Source organism: Phoenix dactylifera, chromosome 9 (genome assembly GCF_051530095.1).
Source record: "Phoenix dactylifera cultivar Ajwa chromosome 9, Ajwa_hap1_PhDact_Kaust_v1.1, whole genome shotgun sequence".
In the NCBI taxonomy this organism is placed as follows: Eukaryota; Viridiplantae; Streptophyta; class Magnoliopsida; order Arecales; family Arecaceae; genus Phoenix; species Phoenix dactylifera.
Genome location: NC_143198.1, coordinates 27708635 through 27733523, shown reverse-complemented (window position 1 = coordinate 27733523; position 24889 = coordinate 27708635). Strand labels below are relative to the sequence as shown.

Here is a 24889-nt window from a genome sequence, read left to right as displayed (position 1 = left end):
TCATTGGCATTACCGCAGCACCATGTCTAAAGATACTAACAGACTCAGTTATGATCTTGCAGAACGTATTAATGGAACTTCAAACATATGAGCATGGCTTCCTTAAACATCCCGTTTATATATGTTTACTATAATTATTTAGGTACTCTGCCAAAAAAAACTAGCTAAAAGGTATTATTTAGATTCTTTGATCCTATATAATTATCTAAGATCTATCTAATGCATAATGGATATGTAACTAAATATACATCTATATAAATTCTCATATTTACGTTACAAAAGTTTTCGGTATGCAAGCCCTCCAGCATTCATGCATCATGGATTATTTCTTCTGCTGGAACCTATTCGCAAGTTACTTGCATCATTCGCTGCGAACAAAATCTAATGGTTGGCAATAATTAAAAAGCATCCACCAGTTGCAGCACAAACTCCTTCACAGCAGGTCTGACTGTGCTCTTCGTAAAATATTTTTATATAACGTGTATTTAATTGTGCCAATTTAACTAATCCGCCTATAAATTTCGAAGCAGATCAGTTGTCATGTCTTATTCCCTGAAGTGACATAAGGATAGGGGGGGTATTCTCTCAAAAATGTTTTAAAATCCAATCCTCCACGGTTTTAGTTTTAAATCATGGGAATATGTCCCACAGTCTTGGTTTAAACTGGGACGGCGGTCCTTTTCTCTTCCACCAAAAAAAAGCAGTTGTGGTTCAAATTATTTGACTCAACCCAAGTTGACTTATATTAATCTGCCGAAGGAAAAGAAGCCCACTCACAATTATCACACGAAATGTTCCTTTAGATTCATGGACCCACTTTATGTTCTGAATAAAGTGTCATCTCTTTTTTCTTTTAAAATTTTGTAATCCAGTACTAATCTCTCTTAATATGCTTGATGGTGTGAAAGATAGCGCTCATATTGAAAGGGAAGTTTTTTATCAAATTATTACTCATTCTTCGTCCTCGAGGGTCACAGCGTGACCGATCCCGGCCTCGGAAGCATACATGTAATATAGTCTAATAGATGTGCAACTTTGTAAGGGCTCAAGGCAATTCCTTCTCCAATCAAAAAATAATAACAATAATTAAATAGTTAGATGTGGAGGCAGCAACAATAGCAACAATAATTTTTTTTTATCTTTAAGTCCATAGACCATCATTTAATCTAGTGAGAGAGATCATTGTATCCTTTATAATAAACCGACAGCACTCCGCACAAATATAGATAGGGGTTGTATCTTCCGGGTGATAGAAGGATTTATCTTTTTTCGTACAAATCCACCATGGAATTGTGCAATAATTTCTTCGAGATACAAGCAAGTGGATGAACAAAAAAGTTCGGAGTGGTTTGAGATTTGTGCAGGGTGCAATCTAATGATTGATGTTATAAAAAAAGATCAACCGTTGTTTCATACGAAAGATACAATGCAAACTTCAAAAGGTCGGTTGACTGCTATTTGGAGTTCATGGGGTTATGTTTACTAGTGGAAGGTCAAATTTGATTATTTTCTCTCTCCTTGGCAGATGATAATAAGGATCTACCGAGATTTAAGTGCTCACTAAAAAGTTGACATTCATATACGTTGTGGTTGTGCATTGAATGGGTTGCTTTATGTGAAAATCCTTTTAAATTTCATAAAATATAATAATTATTTTTATAAAAAAGGAGGGAAAAAAAAACTACTCCTCATTGTTCATTCGGAACATGGATTCTAAGGTGCATGGTAGGTCTTTAAATAGGTTGTTTCATCCCAAAAACTCATCCAATAACGTTAATTAAAATCTTTCACCACATACAAGATTTTAGACAATGCATCAAATTGTTATGGTGGACCTCTACCAAAACCGTTATTGGCCACAAATAATTATAATGGCCTTCATTTGCTTCAAAAAATAACATTTCAAACTTTTAATCATTAAATTATAATTATTACAATAGTTGTTATGATGGTGTTATAACAGAAAATAATGAAGAATAACAGGAAAATAAATACTAGAGTTATATATATACAGACACTACATGGATAAATTCAATATATAGCAGATTGTTCGAGTTTTGTTTATGATCACCGTCTAATACTTTTGCCAACAACCTTTCGCTCACAATGTGCCCTAATTGATTCTTAAACCCGACATGTATTAGCGCAGAATCAAACTAAAGTTTCCACATTACAGGTGTCTATGTTTGACCCATGCATTACTTTATGCGGTTTTCTTGGCGACGACTTGGTTTTGAAGAAGAAAAAAAGACATGAGAATGAGGTAGAAGTTGGTGATCCAAGCACACTTTCACGTCAACTTGGACTCAATTAAATATTAAATCCTCTCAGCAGATTGAAGATAATATAGAGAAATAACTGAGCGATGATGGAGAGAAGACTATGTTTGAACCAACACGAATCACAAATTTTTGTTTTCCTTGTGAAAAGAAACAAGGGATGGAGTTAAGACTTCCAAACTAACTAATGCAAGGATAAGATCATCCTATAAAATAAAAGATGATGGAGGAGGACGAGAGATCATCATACAAGGTCAGCCTCTTTTGCATTAGCCTCGTGACATGGTTTGTGTCTCAAGAACTTTTGTCGGCAAAAAATACTAGGGAGTAAGGATTCATTTGGACCCCGTTTTGTGTAACAATTAGAGGTTGGCTAAAGTTGACGTAAAAAATCTTACAACTTTAGGCCAAAGATGATGGCCTGAGCGGTCCGCCGGTGCCGTGTCTTAGATGGGTGGTTAGGTTGGAGGACAAATATAGTGGGGCGACTTGGTGATGAGGAGTTGAAGACAGCATTATCTCGGCACTGGTCTCCAGTGTTTTGGGTGGATAAGCTTTGTTATTATGGTCGGCAGGAGATCGTACAGGTAAGTCGGCTACGATCACATAATGCAGCTTGGAATCAGAGAACAAAAAACAAAAAGAAAATGATACAGTAGATAGGAATGATTCTTGGTTGAAATATTTTTGTTATGGTGGGGCTAAGAAAGGAGTTGATGCATGGCTCTCTCTGTTTATCTGAAAAATTATATCTTTTATCATGTGCACCATATGGCGGTGCACCACACCAATCACAACTGCTTGTTTCATCCCGAATAAATGATTGTGATTGATGTGGTGCACGCGATGTAGGATATAGTTTCTCTTCCATCCGAGAGTTTTACTGCTTCTTTAGGTGAGAACTTGGCTTATTTCCATCATGAGGTGGAGTCTATTTTTTTTCTTTAGAGGAAGCATTAGGAAAACACTAAAATTTATCTTTAACTGCATAAAATTAGATTTGGCAACAATGCACACGATCATCAAGCAACCAACAATTGCCATGTCGATGGCTACAATGTCATCTATTTCTTTTCAGGAACCAAAGATTTGTCTAAGTGCGGCATTGCATTCTCCAAAGAGGAAAAGCTTCGCCACATAGCTCTATTTCTTGTTGCCATGCGGAATTAAGTGATTGGCTATACTCTTTATTGCACCAATCCTCGACTGCTAAATGGAGTGGTGGAGGGTAGCAACACACCTCCAACAATGACACCGAAATTCCAACTAACGAAAGCATTTATAAAAAAATATGTGTCTCAAATGATATAATTCAAGGAACATCCAAATAATTTTATTGAGAAGAGACATAAAAAATGACCTTAGTCCTGATTAGGCTCACAAAGTGGCCACAGAACGAACACAACATGCGACCAAGGACTACATAAAAGAAGTCAAATGAGTAAATTAAGCTTCTAAAATATAAAATGACTCATCCCATCAACCACACCATTCCATGATTCCATAAAAAAATTGTGAGAATCCGTGCGGGTCCCACATTGATTATTCGTCAAGAAAATTTTGGATATTTTTATAGGACTAAGAAATCCAAAAAATACTTTTTAGCCAGTCTTTTAAAGGTCTAGATTGTGGCAAATGATATCAGAATGAATCCGACCCATGGCCTATATGAATTAGGAAACATTGCAATTTAAGCTCGAAGCCAACGAAACTTGAAATTTGTTTCAATTTGAGTCAAAAATTGACCTAACTCGACCAGACTTGGCTCAATAAGAACTTTAATGTATTTGCAGTACATAGATGGTGTAAGTTGGATTGAGATTTAATTAGTATATTTGGTTTATTCTTTGAGTCAACTAAATATTAATTCATGCTTGAACCAAACTTAGCAAACTTAAATCAAACTATAATTCAAGCTTGAATCGAACTTGATACAAACTAAAAGTAATTTCAGCTCAATTTAAGATTATCACACTGACCAATCAAGCTCATCTTTAGCTCAGTTTAGAATTAAGCTTAAATCGAACCTCAAATAATGGCAAACAAACCAAGCTTGATCTTAGAATTTAAGCATGAAGTTAATTTTAAACCAAGCTTGATCAGATCCAAGCTCAATATATTAAACTCCACACGGTTACACCCTATTGACAGAGAAATTAAGGGATGTCGTAATGGATTGGCTAGCAAATAAAGGTATGTTATAGAATATTATTAATAAGTGGAAGCAGCATTATTCAATAGAGATGATGGAGTTGGTCGTTATAGACCCTTTTTTCGGATTATATAATAGAAGCTTTATAGCTCACTTATAAAATTAAAATTTAAAAATATAAAGTTTAGAGGAATGATGATACTCTTGCCATTAAACTGAAAAAGAGGCATATGATTGGATGGAAAGGAAAAAAGTCATTGGAGATCTTGAAACTTTACAGTTTTATATGCCAGTGATGTACAAGCTGATGGATGGTTGAGTAGGACCAATGTTTTTTTTTTTTTTTTTTTTTTTTCCGGTTAAAGAGTAGGACCAATGTTAATAACAGGTTGGTGCTTGCACATAAATTTCCATGCAAGCCATTTAGGGTTGAGCTTCGTGCCCGGGTAAGCTTCAAATTGGATTTGATAACCGGCTCAAGTGGCATTTATCTAAGTTCAAGCCCATTGTGGACTCTGAATGTCCAGGTGGTTGAAATCTTAAAAGGCCATCCCATCGTGGCGGCCCTTTCTTTGTTCTTATTTTAGAACTATTATATATTAATTCTTCAAATCTTTCTTATTTTTGTATTAATTCTTTAATTTCTAAAACTTATATATCGATTGCTAAAATATATATTCTTTAGAATTTAGATGTATTAGTCTTTCTGTTTGCCTACTTTAATCTGATTTCTAGATCCTTGTTTGTCTTTTAAGAGCAAAATATAAAATTTAAAGATTTTTAAGCTATATTTTTTATTATATTTTTGCCACAGGGTATAAGGGGATTAGTGTAACTCATGGATTTATTGAGATCCATTATGAGTTGGTTGATTATAAAATTATCAAATCAACATTTTTAGGTCCAATAAATTCTTGAAAGACAACTCCTTGAAGATAAGCTGCCAACTAAATATGCTAATAATTGTTGGCATATTTAAATGAATTATCAAATATAAAAATGGAATGTCATGGAAAGGTGCAAGCTTTTCTTTTGCCTAATTTTATTTTTTTAACAAAAACTCCTTTTAACTTGGTAACGGTTTCTATGTTTTAATCCATCAAGAGTCGAAATTGGCTCCAACCAGAAAAACACAAAATGTAGATCTTAGCTATGTGCAGTATGATTAGAGATGGGTCCGGAGGTATATGCCCAAACAAAACACAGTGACTCTTAACATTCTCAACATAGCTCTATAAGAGCGCATGCTATCAACCAATACAGAAGAAAAAGATTCCATCCACATATGAAACAATTCACTCTTCCTACGTAGAAGTTAGGGTTGTTCCTAGTTATTAAATATTCAAGAAGAAATGATGCGACGGGGGAAAATAGCCCAAGATAGTGTGGAACAAAATCTCTTCAATCTTTCACATGCTTGTAAAATTAATTTGTCCTTATAATTGAGCCTATAAAGTTTCTTTACATCCGAAAAGGCATGGAGGGACCGACGGCACCCGTAAATTAGAGATCATATGCTTGTAAGCTTGTGGTAGATTTTCTTTTTTTGTATGCGTGATGTGAAGGGAGGCAAAAGGAGGCAGAAGGAGCCACCGGCTTTCCATTGAAGATTAATTGTATTTACAACAGAGATGAGGGAAAGAGATGAGTTACATTATCAAGGGAGGAGATGAACAAATACAAGAAAAAATAGCTAAATGGTTCCAAACCAAGTATTTGATAATAATGACAGAATTTTAATGTTCGTAAAAAAAAGCAATGGAGGGAAAAACTTCATCTAGACCAACAAGCAAGAGCATTTATTATCTAAAAGTTCCAACTTGTGGTGGATGTCACCAGTAACTTCACCTATTTCTAGCTTTATAACCAGTGTAGACGAAAAAATTGAGGAATAATATTCAGCTGTAGTAATTAAGAACACTTAAAGGAAAAGAAGCTACAGATTGATCAGTAATTAGAACTAAATAAAGCTTTAAATTATTGGAATGTTATTGAATGATATGTTGTTCTTGACTCAAATTGGCAACAGGATACGCCCACCAAAATTACAGGTCACTGTGGTGGAAATGGATATAAGCTTCACTGGGCCTGCATACTTGCTCGAGGACTGCATGCAAATCACCTTCCTTTGCAAGTAGCAATTAGGGTGATCCTAGTTGCAGTGGTGATGAACTCGGCCATGCATGGAGTCCTGTTGTTTCGCGTCCATTGGACCCAAAATGAAGCTGCAATAAGAACATCTAAGGAGCTATAGAATATAATCACATTAGACAGCTTCAAATCATTGAAATGTAGTTGACTAATAATAGGTTAGTTGATCTCTAACATAAACATGGTCCCACAGATAGATACAGATATCAAAGGTATTATCAATTATGGAGGCGCACAGAAGAGATTATTGGCTAGGTAATGGTTGCTAATTGCTGGACCAGTTCACAAGAGGATGCAGTTGGAAAAGATACTTAACTGCACAAACCACCAGAGCTTTCTTAGATCCACTGGCCTATCAACAAGAACCGAGCTAGCATGGCAAACCACGTCGTGCCGATGCTAGTACTGGTTATTAATTAGCATGGAGCTTGTAGCCATGCCTGAAGCCTGGATGCTTCATCAGAATGGGAGTAATGGTGAAAGCAGCCATGGCCAAATTGTGGAGCTTTGGGTGCATGAACACAAGGGTAGGCATTTTTTTTTTTTTTGGGGGGGGGCGGGGGGGGGGGGGAGCGACAAAGCGATCAGGAGTACCAGACCCCGAGCACCATTGCCAGCCACCACCGTTATGCTACCTGTGTCTTCATGCACATATATATACATGTCAATGAGAAAGCTAGAGATGTGCATCATCATGCGTGTGTGTATGAGAGAGATGGTATGGGCGGTCCCGAAATGGTTCCTAGGTTATCTTTAACATTCATGCAACTAAAGTTTGTTCTAAGATAGTTTGGAAGTCTGTTTGCGATGAAATATAGTGTCATATTTCTGGTTCATTGTAGGCATATTCCTGAGTCATTTTAGCTATGTAGCTTTAAGCAGCTCTGAAGTGCTGAGCTGATTCTGAGATACATCACATCTTGCACCCAGTTGACAAGACAATGATTACAGAGATTTAACACCTTGATATGACCATGCATGAGTAAGCTTCACTAGAACTTGTTAGAATGTATATGATGAAATAATAACAAAACAAAAGAATGTCAAAATAATAAAAAAAAATCAATCTAGAACGTAATATCATTTTCAGACAAGTGGAACAAGATTTGAAACCTTAGCAGGCCTACGATTTTTCAAGTGTAGTTAAAACTTGCTCCAGGACTGTTTTGCTTAAATAACAATAAACTAAAACAAGGGCCCGAAGAAGTCTGAGTATGGAACTTATATGTCAAATTGAAGCTGGCAATAAGTCCATATGGTATGCACAAAAAGGGATTTCAGGAAACAAACTCATCTCAGTGATATCAAAGAGAATAAATGCCCTTTGCCTACATTATTCCTAAATGAAATATCAATCTGGATATCTTGGAGTTACCTTCATCTTGTACCCATTTTCAAGAACTTTAAGTTGTTCAAGACTTCAAGGTCTTCCTCTAGTTGCAGGGGAGTGGGTGGAAGCTGCGGAGAGATCCTTACAAACTTTGAATCAAAGCTCTGGCCAGACACAGGAATGCTAATATTATTAGGAAACACTGCATGACATCAATACGTAATTGATATTGTCATGCAATAAATAAATGCTAACTATAAATACAATCGGACAAACATCCTGATGCAAATTTGATAGCATAAAAATATCCTGAGTAGAACACAAACCTGAATGCCCAAATGATGAAGTAGATAGGGAAACTGTGGGTTGACTTTTCCTGACCTGAAAAAAGTGCAAACAAATGAAAAATAGAAATGCATGAATCAGGATATACCCACAATATCCCATGACAGAACATTTAAACCAAAATACATGAACAACTCACTTGTTATATGGGATCAAACCCCTTGAGAAGTAAATTGCATAACCAGGATTATCCACCACGCACTTAACCCAGTTTGGGTCAAGTCCATCTTCAGGTTTCAAGAATGTGACAGCAGTACTGAAAACTGCATCAGGAGCACACCGCTTACCACAATGTACTTCAGTTAAATAAAGAATAGAAACATATAATTTTTTTACAAAAAAACAATGCGGAGTAATGTATATTATTCCTAACCTAAAATAGATAGAACTTCTGTCTGCATGATGGTGCAGCAGACAATGAATCCTTACTATTTATCATTTAATTGAGACTTGGAAAAGAGTTGGTACAGATTTTGACCATGTTAAACATCAGTTGCTTTTATCTGATAGAAAGGAAGTCTCATCATATAACTGCAAGTTAAGACATCTGCTTTTGTTATCCTTCTAGAGCATGCACTTAAACTAGCTCAACAGCCTTTGATCTAAACACACCTAACTGCAAGTGTAGGTTGATTCATCTATATTAAGATGATTTTTTGAACTGGATCACATAGAGTTTAAAATCTAGTAACATTAATAGTGGGCTGTAGATGCTTCTCAAATAGTCAAAATATACGCCGCGGTTCAACAAGAAGTAATCACTGTGATTTCAAGGATGGTTAAACACGTAGTCAAGAGGCCAGACAACAAACTCTCAGATTTCTTACAACCAGGAAGATTACTCACAAATAAGAAGCTTTCCTGTAACAGAATTACCCTTTAGGAAACAACATACACACAAAAAAATTTTGCTGCCCAGAACTTGTAGAAATTATCATACATACCAACTTTGTTCTACACCCAGAATGAAAATAACTCATACTATCACAATTGTCATTAGTTGGTCCAAGATATATAAATTATATCATTTATTTTCCAATTGCCAATTACAGTCCTTTTCCATTTTTTTGATCTTTCTTCTTTTACTTTTATTTTCTTTGTTCAGTAGAAATAATAGGACTACAGATGCGAGTCCAAGCCCAGATGGAAATATAAGATGGCAAAACCCTACTTCTTAGAGGTGTTAGTGCATAATGAGATTGAGAAAGATCAAAAGTGTAGAAGGCAAAAGAAAATCCTCCACATGATTCTTAAAGTAAACATTTCTCAGTTCAAGAGAAACCGAATGTAGCCTTAAACTAATTACTTAACTGGAAACAACGAAATATATACAAGGAAGAAACAAAACCTAATAAAAGATCATCAAGTATCTGCACGTAGCCATGGCTGCTGGAAACACTGATCGAGAATTCAAGTCAAATTCCATCAAATTTATGATCTCATATCATGTCTTTTGTTTCAAATAAGAATAATAAAAGATCATCGAGTATATGCACGTAGCCATGGCTGCTGGAAACACTGATCAAGAATTCAAGTCAAATTTATGATCTCAAATCGTGTCTTTTGTTTCAAATAAGAAATTATAGGAGACTCAAGCTGTAATTTATATAAGCACATGCATGAGAGAGAGAGAGAAAGAGAACTAAAACAGGAACAACAAAAAAGGGAGCCCCAAGTGCAAAAGGTAGCAACTAGATCATATAAACAAAATGAAACAGCACACTAAATCCTATAAGCAAACAAAGAGTAAAGTTGATCCACTGAAAATTTGGCAACCATGATAATGAGGACATTATGGAGGTACCTCAAGTTTATTGAACCCAAACTTCATTTTAAAAAAAAGGAATGGAGAAATCCAGGTTCACTTAAATGAAAGGGAGGAAAAGAAAAACATTAATACCATTTAACTGTAGTTGCAGGTATTTTATGTAGTCGGTTTAAAGATAAAATAAAAATTTTGCATACTTTTATTTCCAATCTATTTTCAAGGTTGGTTTTAGGATTAGCTTCCACATTCAGAGTCATAAAATCCTGATATCATGCATTCATTTTGTTTCTACAAGAAAAATCAGGATGCATTACTTAATTCCTAGGATTCATTATAAATTCCAAGGTTTGGAAAAAACTATATGAGAATAAAAACTTTGGGTTAAACATGTTTTCTCCATCATGAAAGCTGTTAGCGTTATATATAGGCAAGGTGTCCTGTCCTTGTTTGTTTTTGTGAAATAGGGAAATCCAATAAATGTTGTTGAAAAATGGTCAGCATAGGCAGCACAAGAGAAGTTGATACTCCTCCAGTATCTGGAATGTAATGGCTGATAAAAATTCAGAATATCTAATACAACCTATATATAAATAAAGACAAGAGTTTCAGCAAGCAATGTGCAAGTAACAACCTGCAAAGCCCTAACAACACCATCTATTATGTCTGGTATAAGAGGCTCATCTCCTTGGATATTGACAACAATATCATAATTTTTTCCATGCTTCTGAAGTGCTTCATTACAATGTTCAGTTCCTGCAGATAAAACAAAGCTCCTGATAATATATAAGTAACCTTAGGTATTTGGAAAAATAGAGAAAACAAGAAGATACCATTTTTGTACGATTCTTATGTCATTATCACATCAGCTCCAAATTCTCTACAACATTCTGCAATCTTTTCATTGTCCATTGCCACAACTAGTGGCATAGAGGGGAAAACTACTTAGGGTAAAAGTAAACAAGGCAAAGCATCAAAGCGAAAGAGACGTTCAGATACTGCATTACCATAACTGCCACCACAAGCTTCTGAAATAGAACACCATGTCCTTGCAGAAATTGTTGTTTTGCATAGCCCAAGGGAGCCAGCCAAGCTCATCAGTTATAGCCTAGGCTTTTTCCTAGTTTCTCATGCCATGATGAGCACACGTGATAGCACAAAGTATAAATTTCTTCTCCTTTAATTGATTAATCACTGACTCTGTACACAAAATTTCAACTCTTTAAATCCTCATCTCTCCAATCTCCACTTATTTTATCTATGAAGGCAAGTTTAAATGCTGCTATGTTCATAATCCCAAGTTTCACATGAGTTTCTTTATATGCCTCAAGATAGATGTAGGATAACATAAACAGTCTGCAGTTAATAATTAAGACTTCATATTACAATCATTTTCCTCAAAGGAACAGCAACTTCTATGATCAAATTTTTTTTTCAGCTCTTCCATTTTGTTATCGAGAAAGTTTTGTTTCATTTTAATCAAAATATAATGCCATGTACTACTAAATAATAATATTAATCTGTTGAGCCTATGATCTCAGTTTTTTGATTAAAAATATGAACTTGGTTATCATCTATAAGTGGTCCATCCAGATGCTAAATCTAGTTGTATAGAAAGGTCCTTAAGAGATAAAAATTGCACCACACAGAGTATAGTACTATTATAGGCATCGTACAAACTGAAAACAGAAAGTGCAAGTAAGTAATCACACATACCAACATGGTCCAAAGTAGAAGCAAACTTTGCTCTCTCCCATGTTCTCTATAAAGTCATTATGAAGAGTTAGTGGAACAGAACAGTCACACAGGATTCAGCAGAAACTATCAGAAATACAAATGAAGGTGAAGGCTCAAATTATATATCACCAACAATGCATTAGAGTATTATTGTAATTGTGGAATCTCCAACAATTCCATGAACCGTGATGGAACCATGCAATGACACGCAGATCTGCCAATCATTAGAGATTAAGTTGAATCTAATAATTCCAAAACCCTTATGTGTTGAAATCACTATTTGTCCCAAAAGCTAAGCTGATAGGATGAGGTAGATTTATTTATATATTTTATATTTTCTTACACTCTCCCTCACATGTGGGCCGGACTTTTCTTTTAATGGGTGAACCCAACATGTGAAACTTTTTTAATAATATGAAATTTTTGGCTAAGATCAAGTGTAGTATCTGTTCTTATCGGTTTAATATATGATATGTGGGCCATCGGCCCACCATGATATTAAATTAATTTTTTGTGGGGGAGGGCCCATCATGGTGGCTTGCCATCGGGGCCCTCAAGCGTCGCCCATGCGTTGCACTACCGTACAAGCCTGGCGCACCCCTACCAGGTATCAAAGCAGAGGTTCTGAGTTCGAACCATGTCTTTGCACTCTTTAACCCCCTTATTAAAAAAAATTTACATGTTGGGCTCGCCTATTAAAAAAAAACTCCGGCCCATATGTCAGAGAGAGTATAAGAAAATATAAAATATATAAATAAATCTACCTCATCCTATCATTATGTTCATGTTACAGTACCTAATCAGTAGAATAATAATTCTGAATAATAAACATAAGTCATTTACAACATTTATTCATTTATTTTTATATCAGATTACAAGACAAAAACGGATATATTTTTCCATTTTAGCCTTTTTCTCTACACAATTAGTTCATGTCCAGAAAAGCATTTTCTCTGTGTGCGGTAAACCAATCAAAATTATTCACATCAGTTTAGTGAAACGTCAGCAAAGATGAAGGCATACGAAGCTCGCACCAAAGCAGAACAAAGTCGTTCCAGCTAAAATGTTTGTAGCTCCATTTCCCTACTTAGGGTAAGCAAGCTCACGCCTTTTTCCCTTTTTCACAGTAAAATCAAAACAGCAAGCATTCAACAACACTCTGTAATATTAAAAAGGACGAGAACTTTAACCAAAACACTGTATCAAAGCCTAGATTGGACCTCAAACCTGGATCATGGGTTTCCCGAGGATCCAGACCAGGAGTTTCCCCTCGAACCGCGAGGAGGCAGACCGGGCAGGGATGATCCCCACCACCCGGCTCCCATCCTTCCTGAACCACTTGAAGTACACCGCGGCGTGGGCCGGGGGCGCCAGCCGCCACCGCCACTGCCGCTCTGGCGACCAGCGCGTGGACAACCCGGGTCCTGCCGCTCGTCGCCGACGAGGGAGAGCAAATCGCCATCGATCCCTTCACTCTACTGAGGGGAAAATACTCGAACTTTGAGAGACGGGGGAGTCGGAGTTGCCGGGAAGAAATAGTAGAAGAGATTGGTGGAAAAAATCTCCTCGGTTCCAAGATCACTTGCACGCTTGACGTCGGTTTCGGAGCTACCCCATTATTGACGTCTCCTGCGACAATACTCTTTAGGACATAAGAAAATGATGTTTTTTTTCCACCATAAAAAGTTGTAAGTATGAATAATTGAGCTAGAATAAATTGGTGAAGGCATACTTTTGCATCACTACCATCTCCATATTATGGAATGCTTGGTGATTGAATTAAATTTCTTTCATCTTGGGGCGTCAATTGATCACGTTAGATTAGATTCGGATGAAATTGTACACAGAATAGGTCAAAAATTTGTTAATTTGAATCCAACCCATCCATTAAATAAATCAAAATCTAAATATAATTAATTTATAAAATAAATAATTTAATTTAATTTTATAATGAATTAAATTAATTTAAATGGATTAAACGATTAAGCTGTTACCGCCTCTACTTCCATCAGGATGCTTCAGATCTATTTAATTAAGACTTTTTTACAGTACATAAGTAATAACTTATGCATGGAACTAGATCTCACTAGTTGAAACCCAAACTAGTGGATCTGAGATTATGCGAATCTACTACTAAATTTTGTGTTGATGTCATGTCGTGGATATCGCTTGGACTTTGGATGCTAAGATGTCCGACTCAACAATCTAAAGTCACAAATGTATGATCATCAAAAATAAAGATAGACTGGATACAGTGATTGACTCCTCCACATTGATTGACTGGATTTAGAGAGTAGACAGCTTTGGAGATGACCACCCATTCATCTGTGAGATACGCAGACTGGTCCGAGAGTTTACATCTTTTCAGATAGCACATGTGTTTATAGTTCGACGATTCAAAGAATTCATCTGGACGACATTGACAATTTTATCCTTTTTTTTATATATTTTACTTTTGTTTGGCTTGGCAAATGTACTCACCTTGGAGATATATGAAATGCCTTTAAAAAAAAAAGAAAAAAAGAAAGAAGAGAGGCGTGACGTGTTTGAATTTAGTAATGCAAATAGAAAGATTTCGACAAGTAGGAGAACCAGCACAAAGCCACCATACCTGCCACCCAAGCTGTGTGCTCCCCCCGTTTAATTGGCCAAAACAGGAAGCACCAAAGAGGATCATGGGGCGGCAAGTTTTCTGAGTCTGGATGCTTAAAGTGTATCCTTTCAGACTCACGGGATGCTGATGATATATTTGATTTTTATCCTCCGTTGGTAAAAAATTGTTGGGGCAGGCAAACTTCCAATATTATGTTCAAATCCTTGAAGAATGGATAACATTAGGTAATCATCCTAACCAACCAAGCACTACTTAAAAATGGTAAATAAATTTACTAGGGTAAGAAAAAAAAATTTAAGCATGTTAAAGTTATTTTAGAGGTAATTACAGTTTAATCATCTGTGGTAATGTTCGAATTTAACTTAGCCCATATATGGTTTAGAAAGTAACACCTAATCTACCTTAGCTCATGTCCATTTGATACCGAGCCACTTTGTTACCCACATGTATAAGATAATAGTCCCTATATTGATCAAGTGTTTATTTTTCATATAATTTTAAAACTCTTTCCATCCTAAATTACTAAATTGAATTTTTTTATATCAAATCAAAACTTTTTTTTACAAAATCGAAGGGGAAAAGCAAGCAAAAAACCAACAAGAAAGTATATTGCAATTTTTTTTAAAATATTAGATTTTATGAGATGATATCTTTTCGTTTTTCAAGAATTAATATATGAAAATTGAGAAATTAAAAAAATATCAATACTGTAAACTCTCATTATTAATATTAATATTCACCAGTAAATTTTACAATATCTTCTGATAGTATCTGTATAAAACCATATCGAATCCTTCATGAAGTATAACCTAAAATTATTTTTTAAAATAAATAAATAATTTAATAACCCAATTATTATCCAACATGGAGCAACGAATTTAGTGACGGGGAAGTTTATTGATATTGGTATTACTGATATCATCATCAATTCTCGGTAAGCTAAGTCTTTGATTGCTAATAGTGGTTCTAGATGGGCAGTGGCTAAGGCGTTATTTAAAAACCTTGGCCGCGAATGATCCTTGCGGTGTAGGTATAAAAAGGCGCTTATCTCCGCCGACCAACACGTGTCTCGCATAGGTTATTCCGCACAACCTTTTCTCTCAGCCACAACCTCCGATAAAATTAAAATATGCCGCACCCAAGTCCTTACCATCCCCTTCTATTTTGTCTTCTATTTTGTCTTATTCACGGGTCTCGCCCAGACAAAAGTTCTCTGAAGGAACATCTTAAACTCCACTGGACTTTATTTAAAGCGTGGAAGCCAAGTCTCCGCCTCCATCGCGGTCACGTCTATTTATAATAATAATACAGAACTCATCGGCGAAAGAACGATTGGTAGCTACGCGTTTCTCGTCTACTTCTTGCGCCAAGAAAGAAGAGAGAGAGAGGCGAGAGCTGTGGAAAAAAAAATCTAAAACCCTAACCCTAAGTCTTGACCTCTGCGGCCATGGCTTCTGGTGGATCTTCTGGGAGAGCTGGCTTGGGCTCCCAATCGTTTGATTTCGGATCCGATGATGTTCTCTGTTCTTATGACGACTACGCCGCCCAGGATAACTCCAATGGGAAGCGATCGGATCCCCCGAGGAAGGTGTCTACCTTCCCCTCTCTTCACGTTTACGATAGTTAGGGATAGGTTGATTTTTGTTTCTTTGATTCGATTGCTCTTTGTTTGCAAGAAATTGCTTGTCTTCTGATTGTCGAGTCCTCTGGCGTCGGATTTGGATTTGAAATGGATAGTCTGGATCTTTATTGGAAATCAGCGATGGATTCTGTGTTAATTTGATGATCGTTTTGCTGCCCTCTAAATATTTTACTGGATGCATGGGAAAATAATCGTCTTGGATTTTGATGAGGAGCTATGTTGTGGATCTCGTCGAATCAGTGCTCCTCCCGTTTGTGCTGGCTGACGACCCAATAGCTTGTGAAATTGTTTATTTTGGTTTATTTTCTTGATGAGAAGTATCTTTCTATCATGTTTTTGATTATTAAAATTGTTTAATTTGGATTCAGTTTCGAAATAACAAATATGTTCGCTTTCTAATTTTAGTAAATATTCTATCACGTGCCAGGTCTGTAGGGTTTGCAATTTTTTATTCGAAAATCAAATGGTCATCTTTGTTTAAAATAAATGGGCTTCTTTTCAATATAAAATGTTATATTGAGATAAAGATCTGCTTAATAGACAACAGATTACGTTAAATCGCATAATTTTTCGATTAACTTATCTCCTGTATCATTAATCAGGATTTCCATGAAATGGGAAGACCGTTGGTTAATATTTATGAGCAGGAGGATTATTCCAAGGAGGAGATGATAGCTGCTGTTGAGAAGTGCATGAAGAAATATGCTGATAATGTACTCCGGTTTCTTGAGGGAATTAGTGGGCGCCTGTCACAGCTGGACTTACATTGCTACAAGATTGAGCGTTCAATAGGTGAATTTCGATCAGATGTTATTCGGGATCAGAATGAGGCAGAAATGAAGTTCAAGTCTCTTGAGAAGCATCTCCAAGAAGTAAGTTTACATTTGATCTGAAAATTATTGTTCTCCTGAGTGTCAGATTGTTTTTTTCCTGCAGTGTATCATTCCTGACCTATATATATGGCTACTGGACAAACAAGGTTTGGTCATGTATCAGCTAGAAAGCGTCATTTACCCTGCAAAAGGATCAGTTTGCAAGCCTTAAATGGAAAATACAGTATTCCCTTATATGACCATTGTCCTTTTCTATATTTGTTTTTGCTTACTTAAAGACTAGAGAACATTTAGTAGACTTGCTAAATGATATCCGGTAATGGTTGGGCTGACCTTTATCATCATTTGTCTAGTAAATTGGACAGCTTGTCCATATATTGGCTGGACCAATAAAACTGGTCTCAGAATTGGTTAGATTCATTCTGATTGAGCCTTTATTGCTTAACTAGAATCTCTATAGTCTTCCAATGTATATATTACCAAGTATATCTACCACTATAGCAGTCATAAGAAGTCCAGCTGAGATTCAGTCTATGCTTCTTCCTGCCTAACTTCATAAATTATTAAAGTAAAGACATATATTTGCTATGTTATCAGAACCAAATTCAACCACAATTTTGTATGACTTGTGTCAATTAAAAGCTTGAATACTTTGTCGTCTTTGTTAGAAAATTAAATTGTTCACTTGATGATAGTATTTTATCTTCAGTAAGGGTGCAACTAAAAGTGTTGCTTTTAAATTACATGAGTTTCCTTTTTTAACATATGCCATAACACTGATTATCAGCTGAGTTGCTATTACTAACTATTGCCTGTATCTTTGAATAATATCTTGAAACTAACCTCAGGAACTTGCATGATGTAACTCTTAAGTTGCAAGAAATCATTTAAAGATACGGTTATTGTTGATACAACAGAAAGGACAGTGAAATAGGATGGATAAAGTTAATTCAAGAATCATGATAGATGGACAACCTTGTTCATTTAGTAATGGATGGCCTAGTATATGCCCTGCGCAAATGGTTATGCCGCTAACTCACACTTTTCATGTTATTGCTTGTAGTGCAATTTTTTCTAGGAAAGATTACAGAGACATATATGTGCTCTCTGTCCTTTTCCTGCCATTTTGCTCTATTATGCTGCATGTCAACTTCTTTCCATGTGTTTTTTTCCTTGATAATTATCATATCCTACATTCTTTTGTTCTTTTTCAGACTCATTGCCGGCGGATATGAGCTATTAAGTTATTCTTTACCATGTTAGATATGTTTTTCATTAGTAGGTTGTTTGTGTTTGTTTTTATTTAATTTTGACCTTTTGACTTTGTGTTCTCATTTTCACAAAAGTATTTCTAGGAAATATGGATAGGTCCTTTATCATGAATAGGTTACAGTTTTCTAGTTTTCGCTTAGGCTGAAAAGCAATGTAATAGACCCTACTTCTTGCCACATTGTCAACAATGGGCCACAGAGCTTAACCAATTGACTGTGCTCTAATTATAGTATTGCCAATGAATTGAACTTCACTTCACAAGAGGGTCTATATCCAGTGTTGGCCTGGTATTGTTGGCAAGTGATTGTTTGGAGGTTTAGGTCTTGCTATGGATAGTGGAGTGAATTAGTAAACCTTATGGATTAAATGTAACATTTTATTTCTTCATAGATCATGTTCTTATGAAAAAAAGGGAACAGTGCATTTTAGAGCCTTAAATATAGAATGACCATTTTAATGTATTCCAAGACATTCTTTGAGTGAGGTGCAGAAAAAATGATAAATTGATGAGCTCTCTATTTGTCCAATAGTATGTTTGAGTATGAATTTAAATTTTTTGTTCGATACATGTATATTTCTTTTTGTAAGTCATCTTAGAGGCAAATAAATAAGCGAGATGAAAGTGATGCATGATATAAAGGATCTAGAATGTCTCTTAAGTTGTTTTGTACTTCATTATGGAACATAAGTCAAAATTTTCAAGGTGTCAGTCTTGTAGAAGAGGTTATTGAGAATAGTTGAAGTGATATTATGCTGAATATGAAAATCTTATTTGACAGAATTATTCGCAATTATTATACAAATTGAACTAGACAAGCATGGATCCTAGATCTGAATTGAAACTTCCTTTAGTAATTCTTATGAATAGTTTAGAACCTTGTGAGTTGGTAATTGTTTAATTTTTTTGGAGGTTCTTTAAAGGAACTTCGGACTTTTTGGAGTAACGATGGGAGATGCTAAACATACCAGCGTTGAATGAGATTTTATTTGGTGTAAGTGTGTTGAAATTTTTTCTATATTGTATATGGGGCCTAATACATAAAGTTGAGGTTGGAGGATATTGCATTTTGTAATTGAGATACAACATTCCAGGTTGTTGTGAGTTGTTGTGAAGAGATAGGACTTCCTAACTAAAAGACAAAACAGAGGCAGTGGGACACAAGCTAAGGGTGCAGTTCTGAATTCAAACTTCGTGTGTCAATCCATATTATTAACATTCCATCTGCAACCCTGAGGGAGAGGAGACTTCCTTTTTCTTTCATATGGTGGCCTTTCTTTGTTAAAGTCCTTAGTTTACCTATTTCAAAAGAAAAAGGTCCAATAACTCTCTTTGACCTAGAGGTACTTCAGATATTCTGGAAACTCTTAATGATGAAAGATCAGAAGACTTTTATTTAGGAGAATTGTACTTATTTCTACTTTCTTCATGCGAAGAACCAACATATTAAGACTACCTTTTGTGTGAGCTGCTGAGTATGCTTGATCCAGTATGTGCATCCAAACTTGGTTTTCCAATGTTTTTTTATCCTGAAATGGTCAACTTGCAGTTTTACAACTGGTAGTTGAATGATATTATAAAAAGCCAAAAAACTGTACTGATTAGATTTGGATCTTTGTGGGCTCAAAACTAATAAGTAGTTGGTTTCTTTATTGCCAGATAACCCATTTTATTGGTTATCATAACTGAAGGAGTTGGGATTAGATTGTATCTACAAGTTTTGCATTCATATTTTTATTTTTATTTTTTAGATGTCTGAGTCTTTCAACAATGTCAGATCTGCTTGAACATTCCTCCACCCAAGGGAGGTGCGGCTGGAAGAAAAGAGCCGCTGTGAAGTTTTGTAAATGTTGTAATTTGTCAACCTTTTTATATGACCAAACAGTCTTCATGGAAAGAATTTGTTAGGTTTCATTGAATGTGGTACTTCATGAGTACTTGATGTTGAGTTTCATAGAGAGACTTCCTTTCCACCTAAAAAAGATGATTGAATAGTGGGTTATTGTATGGGACTGTTCTTCACTTAGAAAAGATGGTGGGATTTGGAAATTGAGAACTGCAAGCTTTTTTGAGAAGTCCAGTTAGGGCTCGAGGCTTCATTATCTTGAATTGTTTGTTCTCAAGGATTGAGAAATTTGTCCTGTAGCGTCTTGGACTGCGGTCCAGTAGAAATGGCTTGTCTCCTTACACTCTTTCCTGTGATGAAGTAGTTCTACTTTAGCAATTATTATTACTCCACTGTATTTGTTGCAAATGGTTCTGTCATTTTAATCAAGGATTGAGGTGCCAATGTTGGTGTCCATGCTGATCACCAACCTGTATGATTTTTGTCGAAGCACTCACCCACATACGTGCCAACATGCCCCTAGCATTGCATGAAGACAACCAACACTAGCTGGATTGCCGCAGAATTTGTCCACGGGCACTTAGTTACATAAAGTGGGTCAAGATCAGGAATCATTTTGATTACAGGTGTGGGAGACGCAGATCTTTTTTGAAAAAGAGAAAAATAAATTCGGAAACACTTAGGAAACAGGTGCAGGGACAAGTTTTTGGATACCCACACCCTAAGTGGAGTTTCCTGTTACTAAGGACTGGCATGGATTGGCAGTGCTGGCACCTCAAACCTTGATTTTAATTTCTAATTTATAATATGTATCTACATTAGATGCCAATATTTTTCTTCATATAAAAGTTTCCTCTTTTTGAGACTATTTTATGGCTTCATGACTCATGATGCTGCATACATGTGTGCTTTTCACTACCCCCAAGGTCTCATGTCTATATTTTACAATTAACATATGAGCAGTCATATAGTTTGAGGGCACAGTGTGAAAGAAAGTTCACTCATCCATCTCCAATTTAAGTTTGCAATTAAGGAGAGGTAATGTTTACCAACTTAAGCTTCTACATGAAATAATTGAAGAGGTATGAATCTAAAACTATTTCTTACCGTGGTTTAGCAGAGTGGTCAAATTTGATGACCATGAGAAGAAAAATACAATCAAATTATGTTGATTTCATATATAAGAAATAGAGAAAGTATGACCTATGCAATAGACTTGAAGCAGGGTGGACTGGTGGAGGGTTTCTATGGTCATTGTTTGGTCATTGCATGCTTGTCGAGATGCATGGGAAAATTTCAAGGAGACTGAGGCAAAATGTGTTGTAATTAGTGTTTGGGAGAAAGAGGGTCAAGCACATCCAATATCCCTTCATAGATGAGAATGTTGAAGTAGATGTATGGTTAAATCAAATGGGATACTTAGAATCATATTCACTTCAGGAATTGCAAGAGTTGCACCCTTGATAATGTGGTGCAAAACCAGTTGTGATGGTATGAACATGTATCAGATGTATAGTCATGTGATTGTAGTGACTAGAATTTGTCCTGAGAGGAAAGAAAAGAGGAAGTTCTATGACTAATTAGATCACAATTATGGATACCGCATTTATAGATTTAAAAGTAGTGTTTTGGTTTGTTTTCCTAGTTGACATGTATTGCACACTTTATTCTTTTCAAAATTTAACTTAGGTAAGCCAGGTCTTTTCAAATAATTTAATACAACGTGTCCATGGAACAAAGTTCCTTGTTGGAACAATGGGTGAGAATGGGTTACCATTCTATCCAACATTGACCTAATTTTTAATTGTTCTTAATATTGACCTAGACGTTCAAAATATGCCTTCCACCATGGTGATCTTAGACATTAGGGAGCATAATTAAGGGTGTGCAAGAAACCGGCCAAACCACGAACCTGACTCAAACCACTCTCTTCAGTTTGATTTATATCAGTTTTTTTTAATTCAGTTTGTTTGAAAAGGTCTTGGACCAAAAAAAATCGATTCAATTTTGGTTTAAGTTTTGTAAAAACCAATTCAAATTGACCCGGCCATACCCAACCCATATGTATATATATAAAAAAATATATATTCAAACTGTCCCGACCCAACCCATATATATGTGGCTATATATTTGTTTCATTTTTTTTACTTTTCATATTCTCTCTCATATATAAAATAGAATTTTTAAGTTTAGATTTAGCCCAGTCCAATTAGTCTAATCCATTGAACATCAACCCTATATAAAAAAATATATGTTTAGATTTAGCGTAGCCCATTTAGCCCAACTCATTTAACGTTAACCCGATAAACCAAACTGAATCGGATTTCTTGGGTCAGTTTTAAACGGTTTTTATAGATGGTCGGTTTGGTTTCAGTTTCGGTTTTAGAAAATCAGTTTAATCGGTTCATTTTTGGGTATATCTCTAAATCGATCCGACCCATGCACACCCCTAGCTGTATTTGGAATGGGTTTTTAGAAAAGATTAAGCAGACAGTCTCGAACACTTGGCATGAAAAACATGATTGGGGTCCATTTAGATCCGAAATAGTGTTTCTATGTTGCCAACTAATAATTTAGATCCAATTATGCTCCTAACTTAGATTGCTATGATACATTAGTCACTCTTTACAGTTATGGATAGATTTTTCTTTCCCTTCATTGTTATGCAATTAGTCGGTTTAGATTCTTATAAAATTCGGTAAGTTTGGATATGCTGTCTGTTTTACTTCAGGAAGGTGCAACTCCCCTCCCCTTCTTTTTACTTTCTGTGAAAAAAAATCCCAAGAAAATAAAGTATCCTATTTGCCCGACTGGTTCATTCTAAGCTGGATCTGCAAGCTCACTTCAAGATCAATGGCAACCATTTTTTTTTTTGAAGGAGACTACTATTTTTTCTTGCTAATTTTTTTGTTTGTTTTCTGCATGATATTTTTAGATGGATGTTAATTAGTTGTCTAAACTTTTTGTGCATGACATAGGTCCAAAGATCTGTGCAAATTATGAGGGACAAACAAGAACTTGCCGAGGCTCAGAAAGAACTGGCCAAACTGCAACTTGGACATAAAGAGTCTACACAAAAGAATGAAGAGGTTGTTATTCCGTCATCCTCTGAGACCAAACAGCATGATGACAAGCCAGATGTGGCGAACCGACAGTTGGCTCTTGCTCTGCCTCACCAGACAGTCACTCAAGCATCTGCATTGCTTCCCATGCATCAGCCAGCACCTGTGCAACAAGGTCGCTATATATTGAACCAATCAGGCACATACTACCCGCAGCGCCAACCTTTGCATCAAGATCAACACAGCCAACCATTACAACCTGAGCTACAATATGTGCAACAGAGACCCCAAATTCAGGATTTTCCTGTCCAGGCCCCACAGCAGCAGCCTCAAATAGTAAATCAGACTCAGCAGCCATACCCTCAGTATCAGCAGCAATGGCCTCAGCAGGCTCATCAGTTTTCACAACAGGTGGTGCAACCACCAAAACCTGTTTCGCAGGCGCAGGCTGGACCTCAAGCTCCACCACACTCTTATCCTCCCTGCCCGCCACAATCTGCCAATCCTGTTCCTGAATCATACCAAGGCAGCATGGCTATGCAAGTTCCTTACACCACAATTTCTCAGCCTGTTGGGAATCGTCCTGAAGCTGTGCCATTTGGTTATGGAGGACCAGGCAGCACGGTGTCACAACCACTCCCTCAACATAGTTCACAACGGCAGCCACAGCCCCCAACTAGTCAGAGCTCTTTTGGACTACCTCTGCATAAGGGTGGTTATGTGGGCCCTGCACCTTACACACCACCATTGAATGCTCAGAGTTACAACACGATGTACAGCTACCCTCCAAGCATTGTTTCAGCTGCCCAGAATCCGCAACTGCCTTCTAGCAATGTTGGGGGGGTCCATCATCCTGGCTTACAGCTGATGCCCGCCCAGCCATATGGAGAAATGATTGAGAAAGCTGTTAGTATGGGATATGCAAGGGATCATGCTGCTAGTGCGATCCAGAGGATGGGGGAGAGTGGTCAGCCTATCGACTTCAATTCCCTGCTTGATAGGCTCAATGGTCAAGCTGGGGGAGCATCCCCACGAATATGGTCGGGCTAGCAGCGTGATTTTCGTGCAGAAATGGAGGCATAATCCTCAAGGAGGTGCTTTTTTTTAATGATTCCTCCTAGTTATCGGATGTTTGAAAATAATCTTTTTAAGAGCATGATGGTTGTAAAAATACTAGTGGCTCTTCATATAAGTGCTCTCTTAATACTAGTGGTCTGCATGAATTTTGTCGGTGTTGTCAGAATCACGATGTAGATTCATGGTGAATGCAAAATTATAACTTAGAGCATGGTAGCAGTTGATATGAAGGGCTATCAGCATGGATATCTGTGTTTTGTAGTTTCCTTGAACCATTTAAATTGGATTGTATGCGATGCCTTCCATTTCCTTCCCCATGAATAACTACCGAGAGGTCAGTATTCCATTCCATCAACTTTTGTTGTTGCGATAGCGTTGTCATGCAAGCTTTGTACTGCTCGGTGGTCAGACATTTCGTGTCAACTAGACTGGATCACATGGTGATGCTGTTTTGTGACATTTTGCATCTAGACGTACAGATATGCTCAGAATGAAGGGCTCATCATTCATTTTTCTGGCAATAAACCCGCATGCAAATTGTGAAGCGTCTCTAAAAGGTTAGCTGGGGCAATCAACTGGCGCCAAGGTACCGCCCTCGACAACTTGCTAAAGGAACCGAGCGAAGTTTGTAAAACATTTCCAGTCGTACCAAAAACAAATTTGGAACCAAGATACCAACAGAGAATATATTACTATCATTATTTATTTTTTCTGCTCGCCAAATAAGGGGTGAGCTGATGTTATTGCAGCCTATTCCCTTGTCCATAATTCATCCCAACCCCATCA

At 36.5% G+C, this 24889-nt stretch overlaps 2 protein-coding genes and 1 non-coding gene across 18 annotated transcripts; 2 read left to right on the top strand and 1 right to left on the bottom strand.

The window, feature by feature from the left end:
- Positions 1-6209: 6209 nt before the first annotated feature.
- Positions 6210-13437, bottom strand: LOC103713195 (uncharacterized). 16 transcript variants are annotated; one of them, XM_088704749.2, is made up of 7 exons: positions 12987-13437; positions 11739-11784; positions 10657-10778; positions 8397-8520; positions 8239-8293; positions 7958-8076; positions 6210-6656 (listed from the first exon to the last, which is right to left on the bottom strand). In XM_088704749.2, the coding sequence occupies exons 1-3, from the start codon at positions 13219-13221 to the stop codon at positions 10772-10774; spliced, it is 288 nt and encodes a 95-aa protein (XP_088560875.1). In that variant the 5' UTR covers positions 13222-13437; the 3' UTR covers positions 6210-6656; positions 7958-8076; positions 8239-8293; positions 8397-8520; positions 10657-10771. The 16 variants fall into 16 exon arrangements, 4 of the variants coding, with proteins under 4 accessions (XP_088560875.1, XP_088560874.1, XP_088560873.1 ...); XR_015968959.2 differs by having other exon boundaries at positions 6386-6656; positions 10657-11222; positions 12794-13421; XR_015968960.2 differs by having other exon boundaries at positions 6386-6656; positions 10657-11222; positions 12987-13421.
- LOC113463112 (U2 spliceosomal RNA) lies at positions 12175-12362 on the top strand. The gene has a single exon (XR_003386828.3). It is a non-coding gene; the product is annotated as a U2 spliceosomal RNA (small nuclear RNA).
- Positions 13438-15647: 2210 nt separating the features above from the next.
- LOC103713197 (uncharacterized) lies at positions 15648-24349 on the top strand. The gene is made up of 3 exons (XM_008800026.4): positions 15648-15961; positions 16618-16887; positions 22943-24349. The coding sequence occupies exons 1-3, from the start codon at positions 15821-15823 to the stop codon at positions 24074-24076; spliced, it is 1545 nt and encodes a 514-aa protein (XP_008798248.1). The 5' UTR covers positions 15648-15820; the 3' UTR covers positions 24077-24349.
- Positions 24350-24889: the final 540 nt, after the last annotated feature.

What these genes read in the sequence shown, in the direction of transcription:
- LOC103713195 (XM_088704748.2), bottom strand. Translation starts at nt 13,221, where the DNA reads ATGGCGATTTGCTCTCCCTCGTCGGCGACGAGCGGCAGGACCCGGGTT. An exon ending in TCGGGAAACCCATGATCCAG is followed by an intron (nt 10,779 to 12,986) that starts GTTTGAGGTCCA and finishes TTTTATCTGCAG; the next exon opens with GAACTGAACATTGTAATGAA. An exon ending in GTGTTGTTAGGGCTTTGCAG is followed by an intron (nt 8,521 to 10,656) that starts GTTGTTACTTGC and finishes CTCCTGATGCAG; the next exon opens with TTTTCAGTACTGCTGTCACA.
- LOC103713197 (XM_008800026.4), top strand. Translation starts at nt 15,821, where the DNA reads ATGGCTTCTGGTGGATCTTCTGGGAGAGCTGGCTTGGGCTCCCAATCG. An exon ending in GATCGGATCCCCCGAGGAAG is followed by an intron (nt 15,962 to 16,617) that starts GTGTCTACCTTC and finishes ATCATTAATCAG; the next exon opens with GATTTCCATGAAATGGGAAG. An exon ending in TTGAGAAGCATCTCCAAGAA is followed by an intron (nt 16,888 to 22,942) that starts GTAAGTTTACAT and finishes TGCATGACATAG; the next exon opens with GTCCAAAGATCTGTGCAAAT.